This window comes from Perca fluviatilis, chromosome 14 (assembly GCF_010015445.1).
Source record: "Perca fluviatilis chromosome 14, GENO_Pfluv_1.0, whole genome shotgun sequence".
Taxonomy (NCBI): domain Eukaryota; kingdom Metazoa; phylum Chordata; class Actinopteri; order Perciformes; family Percidae; genus Perca; species Perca fluviatilis.
Genome location: NC_053125.1, coordinates 19126299 through 19134531, shown reverse-complemented (window position 1 = coordinate 19134531; position 8233 = coordinate 19126299). Strand labels below are relative to the sequence as shown.

The 8233-nt window shown below is 38.2% G+C and overlaps 1 protein-coding gene across 2 annotated transcripts in view; it reads left to right on the top strand.

Moving 5' to 3' along the window:
• Window positions 1-266: 266 nt before the first annotated feature.
• si:ch211-168d1.3 (ras and Rab interactor 2) overlaps window positions 267-8233 on the top strand; it is a 30251-nt gene continuing 22284 nt past the window's right edge. Inside the window, exon 1 of one of the 2 annotated variants that reach the window (XM_039822722.1) lies at window positions 267-465. Coding sequence is in view for 1 of the 2 variants with exons in the window: in XM_039822721.1 (XP_039678655.1) it covers window positions 5205-5210 (6 nt within the window). In the remaining variant the exon portion in view is untranslated. Of the gene's footprint in view, window positions 466-5111; window positions 5211-8233 lie in introns of those variants that run through there. The other variant, XM_039822721.1, reaches the window with a different exon arrangement.

Sequence of the window (8233 nt, the reverse complement as noted above, 5' to 3'; positions counted from 1 at the left end):
GGATTGATATACCGGAAACACCCTCTTCTGTAATTTTTCTAATTGACAGAAGTGGTCTTGATGGACATAAAGTGGTGTGTGTGTGTGTGTGCGTGTGTGTGTGTGTGTGTGTGTGTGTGTGCGTGTGTGTGTGTGTGTGTGTGTGTGTGTGTGTGTGTGTGTGTGTGTGTGTGTGTGTGTGTGTGTGTGTGTGTGAGGGAGGCGGGGGGGGAACACACACTGTCTCTGGTGTGACTGTGTATCACTTCAGATGCTCAGACAGAATTAAAAACGCGCTCCTCCGCCTTGTCACCAGTGCTGTGCGCATTTTCTTGACAAGCCCGTGTTCCCACAGCATGGTGCTCGGACTCAGAGGCTCAGCAGCACTGCCTTCATACATAACCATTAAAACTCTCTCGGACGCCTAATTAGGCAGCAGAACACGCACAGCGCGGCGCAGCACCTGTTCCCACCTTCATAGAGAAGGTAAGTTTATTTTTGAAGCCGAATTTGCGTTTGAAAAGAAAAGAAGAAGAAAAAAAAAACAGACAGACGAGTGCGACTGGTTGTCATGATTAAAAAATAGATTCCGTGAAGTAAAAATGCAGCGAGAGTTCCTGGAGAGTTGGCACACGCAGGCTGGCTGCAGGCAACAGCATCGGTATTAATATTTTCTCCTCCCTTTGAAGGTCCCTTTCTATTCTCAAGTTCAAAGCGCGTTGGCGTGTGTTGTTTCACGTAGTTTCCGGTCGACAGGGGACGTCTTGGTAAACAATGCTGCTCAGTGATTCACGAAGTGTGTCCCCTTGATATTCAAGCTGTGCCAATTAATCAATTAGTGGTCAGGACAATCGTAATGTGTCTATAGCCTGTCCATAGCCAACATAGTGACTTCATTCCATTACAAGAGAAGTTTCCAGTCGTCAGAAAGGGGAAAAAAAACATAGGCATTTTCTAATTGTTTCAGACTGGCATTGAAGACACAAAGTGTAGGTGTTCAAGAAATTCTAAATACTGCCAGCCACAGTGTGCTCAGGTTGTCAGAGGAGCTGCCAGGTATAGCTTTCTTTTACATTTAGGCTAGTGATGACTTCTGGAAACATCTCAGCACTATATGCTGAATGTTTGTCTTTTGTCCAGAGAAGATAAAACACCCTAAAGTTTCATTCTCTAGCAGAGAATGTGTTGTTTTGTTTCCCTGCAGCTGATGTTTGAACCTAAATCCAGCCATGAGCAATATTTCTACTAAAAAAACTAAAATCTTTTTACTTTTTTACATCTTTAGATGTGAACTAGTCATTTATGCACCTGTACCAGCCAGAACAATGTTCAATTAGCCACTCAGACTTTTCATTTTCGAGTATCTTGATCTCTTGTCTCCCCTCTGAGGGCAAAGTGAATGTAATCTCACACCATTGGATTGTTACATAACTTTAAAACTGAAGTGCCATCCTGCCTGCGTAGGAGTATGTGATGTTCCCACTTCCTTACTGTTGTTTTGCTCGTTAATTCTGAGAGGCACATTACTGTAAGTGGCGTTTTGTGACTTAACATGACTGCTGATTTTGGGTTTTTTGTTTTTTATGCAGACTGGGCCCTGAGCAGGACTGATTGCTATGCAGGTCCTCGCTGTGATTATGTAGCCTTCCTACATGAAGTCTGGGATTGTTGAATGTGGAATGGCATGTTAATTTTGGAGGTGGCATGACCAAGTGTGTGTGTGTGTGTGTGTGTGTGTGTAGGGGGGCTGCATTCTGCCCTGTGTTGTGTAGGAGGGGTGTGAGCACAGTGTGCCTGAGCATGACGCTCAGAGCTGTTGGACAGAGTTCAGTCCTTCGCTGAGCAGTCTGTCCTCTGTGCTGGAAGTGGTGCACAGACAGACGCGTTACAGTAACCTGACTCATGTATGTGGCAGGCTTCCCCCATCACTGCTCAGGAGTTGTGTCATCATCATCATCATCATGCAACACAACACAAAGGAACCAGCGATGAAAATGAGTTTCAATCCTGAAGCAAATGTCCACCATTTTGAAATATATCTGGCAGCTAGAAAATGATGGCTGGCATGCAAGAAAAGCTCACGACTGTGAAATGTTTCAGTTAGTTTTCAGTTAAAAGTTGTTGTTTGTTTAAACTCATAACTGCACTATTCTTATAAATACTGCAGTCATATCATTGTTATAATAGTAAATATGACATGCTCTTATTACTAATAATACAGTTTACTTTATGGGTATGATACTTTCCTACTATTTTCAGGATATTTTCTTAATAATTTCCTATACAATTGTCAACTCTTTTCTTTGAAAAGGGTTATGTAAGTTGCAACAAAAAAATTAGTTGAGTTTGAAAGAAACAACTGTGTTTAAGCTATGAATGCATATCTCCTTGGTTACCAAGTGAACCTTCAGTCAGTTAAAGAATTGTTAAGAATCTGAGTTATTAAGAATTTGCTGCTTATAAACCAAAATAATGACTAACAATACAAACTTACAAAAAGATACAAAGTAGATACTTTCCCCCATTTTCCTCATAATTAGTACCAAATTACATCTGGGAAATGGGGAAGTTTAAGGTTGTCTTGCCTTGTATATTGTTGTGATCAGATCATATTTAATGCCTAATGTTATCCTCATCCTTCATCTACAGTCTTGCAGTTTTGTGTTTTTGCCTGTGCTCTCATTGGACCACCCTGTATGAATAAACGTTGAATGAAACATGTCCTAGTAATTAAAAGTGACATACTAGAAAGGAAAACCTACATGAAGTTGATATAAAATGAAGGGACCTGTATAATAAAGCATATCTGACTATGGATTTTTTTTTTACTTCCTTCGTATTCCACACCATCTCTTTCCACACACCTCCAATGCAGAGAGTAAAAGTACAATATCTACAACCCAGATAAGACATAAAACTATAGATTTGATCCCAGCCACACCACTGATAAAGTGATAGATACAATGTGGAGATTACCATCTAGCATATTTGAGATGCACATACACACACCCATTGACTTCCCCACACTTCCTCCCAGCTCACGGTTGATGTTTTGTATATGTTTTGTATATGTATATGTAATTCACTTTTTGTTTCCAAACATCAACACTTTTAGGTGTGTCGTTATAGTCTAAATTGACTTAAAACACTTCTGTTATATGGAGGTATGTTTCTTTACCAGAGCAGTATTTTCCTGAGGCTTATTTTCGTATTTTTCTGAGGCAAGTCTGGTGGGACAAATGCTCCAATATAGACAATGTGATTGGAGCCAGATATCCCTTTGTGAAAAGATTAGAGAAAAGAGCACAACTTGAAATGGAAGAGGTCTGACTCGGGACCCTCCCTCCCCGGCCACTTCAGCGTGTACAGTATTAATGCAGGCTTTTGTCCTCTTGTGGTCACTCTAACACAATCTAAAAATGGAGGATGAAAGTGATTCATCATTGTCATTGTCAAGACTACACTCAGGAGATTCACGACGGAGTCCAATGCATTTTTTTTAATTTCCTCACATTCATATGGTGTAGAAAGCCATGAAAAGCCTGAAAAAGGAAATAATGTCCAAATGTTAGGCGTTTAGAAAGATACAAAAAACGGTCAAAGTCTTGGGGCAAAATAAGATTTCTTTTACACCCCCAAATGCTAAATATTTTGTCTGTTTACCCACTGTCCTGTTAGGTGTTATTATCACGTTTTGGGGTTTATCTTTGGAACAAACATCTTTGGTTTTTAAGTGATCTTATCTAATTCATAGAAAATAAATCTCTGACTCTAAAGATTATTAAACTCGAAAAGCAGTTAAACATGAAATGAACACAAAGTCTTGGACACCTGTGTGGACCCTGATTTTGTAAAATATCTACTTCAAACATCCCCAACAATACTTTAAAAAGCACTTCGTTTTTTAAGAGGTATTATTCATGCTCACTTATGGAAAACCTCTGACAACCTAACGGTCCTTTACAAAAATAAAATTTTGTATAAAGTGCTCCCCATGCCAACCCGTCATTAGTCACACTCTGATTCACACAGTCCAGAGGTCAAAACGCATCAGGAAAGACAGGATGACGTTACAAAAACCTTTTTAAGTGCATTAATTATTGTTTTAAGCTTTAACTTGTGTCTTAAGAAATATTTACATTCCTCTGACCCTTTTTTTCTTAAAAATGTGATTGTTTCTGAGCAATTGAGGCTGGTATTCAGCATCAACATGTTTTTATTAAAAATAAGTGTGACAACTCTAACAGCATGGAGAGACTATTGCAGTTGTTTTGTCTTTTGAAAATTGACAGTAACAAGTGACAGCATCTTGGAAAAAGTTCCTGTTTTCACAGGAGACAAGTGGATAGATTGGAACTAGATTGTTATTCTTGGCAAGTATCCTTGGCTTATTGTGAGAGAAATTAAATTTCAAAACTGAATGCTAGATTGGATGACCTGTTCAGATGGACGGATTTGGAATTGCAAGTCAAGTGGAGCCTTCACAAAAAGCTCAAAAACATGGTGAGAAAAGAGACTTAGTGATAAATATTTATAAGTCACTGCTTGATTAAAATAACCAACAAACGTCAATGAAAACTTTACTTAATCACCAATCAAACATGGCCATTATGCACCCATAGTTCAACCCAACTGTTGTTGGTGAACTGTTAGGGTGGGGACATTTACATTGTTTATATTGTTATTGGTTCGTTTGGAGATAGCATGGTGATATTAAGAGCAGAGGTCTCTAATTAGCAAGAGTGACTGAAAATACCTTGACTATTAAAGTTGACCATGAACTAGAATTTAAGTAACTATAAATTACCCCACTAAGGATAACCCTATATGTCCCTATAAGATGAACTCCTCTTTCACCCTATGTTAATGTATCCAGTTTTAATATTAAGTAGGCCTAACTATGACATTTTAAAATTAAAAAATTTCAGAAAAATAAAATAAATTAAACTTATAAAACTTCTTATAAAAAATCTGATGTAGCCTACCGGTATTTTCGTTCATATGGAAACTTTTATGTATCTTATTATCTGCAATAACGGGTTTTGGCCACTTGGTGGCAGCAGAAACAAGGTGTAAACCATAAGTGTAAATCAGTCTATGGTGTAACACAACATTGACTTATCATATAATTAACGCGTTAGCTAACAGTTGCTTGTAGACACATTCAGCAATTACACACAAAAAATAAAGTAGGAAGTATATGAAGACGTGTTTGTGGACAACTGATGAATGTAAGTCCAATATTCACTCTCAATTTTACCTCTTGGTTTGTCTCTAGCTACTTACGGAGCAACTCCTGAGGGAAATATCTGGCTATTTAACATTAGCTAGCTAGCTAAATGCTCAAACGCTTCACTCGGTAACGCTAACGTTAGCTAGTTAGCTACTAACTGTGCCTGTTTGCTGTTTGTTGCTGAGCAGGTAGCATACAGTGGATTTTAAGAGTTTTTTGATGAAAATAACTGCCAGTAAGGGTAGTTATAGTGAAGTTATTGGTGGAAAACTAACCTGTGAGCTAAAAGCGTGTTAAAAGATGCTAGACACACTTGTGAGCTGAGTTAGCTAACGCTAACGGTTAACTGCTATGAGCAACCCAACTGTCTATGTGAGCAACCCCTTCCCTAATTAATGTTGCATGTACAGTAGCTAGCTAGTCATTTGATTTATTGTTAAGATAAAAAATTTTTTTATTATAGACAGATAAATACATTTGTACATGATTATAACATCTTTCAAATTGTTCTAAATAATATTGCCCAGTATTAACTGAGGGCCTCGCACTAATTACTAGCTAATTTTTTGTGAGCCAACCAAGAAACCCCAAAAGAGCGTAATTATGCGATTGTTAAAAAAAATCTAAGCAAAAGTTCGTTTCAGAGTTGTTTTAGTTAAGTTCAGTGTCACACTGCAGAGACAAATCAAGGAAAGACTAGAACTATGAGGCAGTTTAAATATTTTATGACATCATGATGGATACACTATAGCCTCTCTCTCTCTCTCTCTCTCTCTCTCTCTCTCTCTCTCTGTGTCTTTTACACACAATCACACACACCAGTGGTCTGACAGAACTATTTGTGATAATGTCCCTTCTGAATCACCGTACCGATATGCTTCTAAAATTATGAATATTCACAGTTATGGTAACAGCCCTTCTTCTCTCCTACAGTCCCAGTGTTACTTCTGACTCACGCTAATGCCTTTGTACAACTTCGTCATAAACACGCAAACAGACAAACAAGCACACACTGAGTAACACACAGCTCTCACTTCCTTGTCACTGGCCCCGAGTGCCATCGCTTTTGCAGCAGGCATCAAAATGGACACCTGTCATCAGTCAGCATGCCCCGTGCCCACTGTTGCCCCCTGTGGATACTTATAGCCCACTGCAATTATGTTGTTCCATTAGTCATCCTACGCATGCACTGATGGGCTGCTGGCTATACTTAGCCATAGTCATGGTCACTCTTGTGCAAAATGAGAGATTTTACAGTCTGATGCTTGTAGTTGGCGTCAAACACGATACATAGAGATGAATAATAAGTACACCTTTGTTGCTTTGACAAAGTTGGCTGTTTGTTTGTTTGTGAGGAAACAACAACTGCTCATTAATGTGTCGTCCACTGCTATTTTGCATGTTTTTCTTTTTTTTATCTTAGAGAAACTTGCTTAATAAGTTATAAGCCACTACACAGTTTATCCATCCGCCCAGTGGCATCTCCAACCTCACAGTGACAACAAAACTCCAGGAGGTTCCTGCGCCCAGCTGTTGATGGTCCCGTTTGAATGGAGCAATGAATTGCACACATAACGTTTGTCAATTTAAAAGATAATTTTGCAAGAAAGTCGCACTTTTCCGTAGGTTTGTCGTTGGACTACGTAGTTTTGTGTGAAACCACTCTGTGAACTAGCCTACGTCTCTCGTCTCGCACAATATACGTCACCTTGCTCACTAGCTAACTAGCTCAGCTGTGTTCCACAACACGCGTAACTTCACCTTGTATTTTGATCAGCCGGAAAGAGAACGAAGGGGCAAGACCTGTTGCTCATGTGAGTAACGTTAGCCTACATCCCGGTACAGACCATAGACTGTTAAAATTTACTATGTATAATATATAATAATAACTATTTATAGGCTATAATATTTACAGTCTATGGTACAGACACACAGGCATCGTAGCTTCAGAAAGATGTCACTTGTGCAACTTTGGGGTGAGTAGTCTTTCTAATTACGTATTTTCAGACTCTTATACTTCAACAGTTTTACGACAAACTAAGACTATCTTGACTTGCACAATTATATTTGAAATTGAAGAACATCTATGTGTAAATCATGGCTTAATTCAAAGGGGATCAACAAATTACTTCTTCTACTATTTCTTCTCTCGCAGTTTCCTACCATACGGACTTTTCCCAAATTAGGTCCATGGATGTATGATTAGGTCCCATGGTAGTCCACCGGAAGGGGAGGGACTTCGTCTGTTTATTGTAATTTTTACATTTCTGACAAGATACAAGTAACGGCGTGTTAATAAGTGAACTTTAGGTGTTGGTTGGCCTATTTTCAATGTTAACGATTGTCATTAATTACATTACAGAGATTTACAGTCATTTGACTTCAAATTACTTCATATAATTATTTTCCAACTAACTGCTGTTCTACCAAATGCCATGCTAGCATTGCAGCCCCATCAGTAATGATCCTGTCATGTTTTTTCTTTATCTTCAAAAGACTTTATTAATCAAAACAGATTTCCATTTGATCACAAGCATAGTGGTAAATACTGTAAATGGGAAGTAGCATCAGTCTTAAAATACAATAGATAATTACAATTAAAAGAGATAAAAAGGCAGATTTAATTATTTATATTAATTATTTTCAAAGTTAGAACATTTATTTGTGAATGTACTCTTTGTTTTTATGAAATTTCAGAACGTTTATAACATATGTAAAATCATAAAGGAAAAGTGAAAATATTGATGATCTTTTAGAAGAAAATAGATCTATTTGATCAAAAAATCAATTGAATGGTCTTTACATTCAAATCGAATCAAATTGAAAAAGAGTTGCGTGAGTGAGCGATTAAGTTCCTTTTTTACAAACAGTACAGCTGATGTCAGCCTCAGCAAAATGTGACACAAAACCACCCTGAGTGGGGTATAAGCTATGTCATGTGGAATTTTTAAATGTATTCCTCAAGCCTTACGGCCTTTTTATAGTTGTGCGTAGAATCAACGGCGTACCCCCGCAGACCCC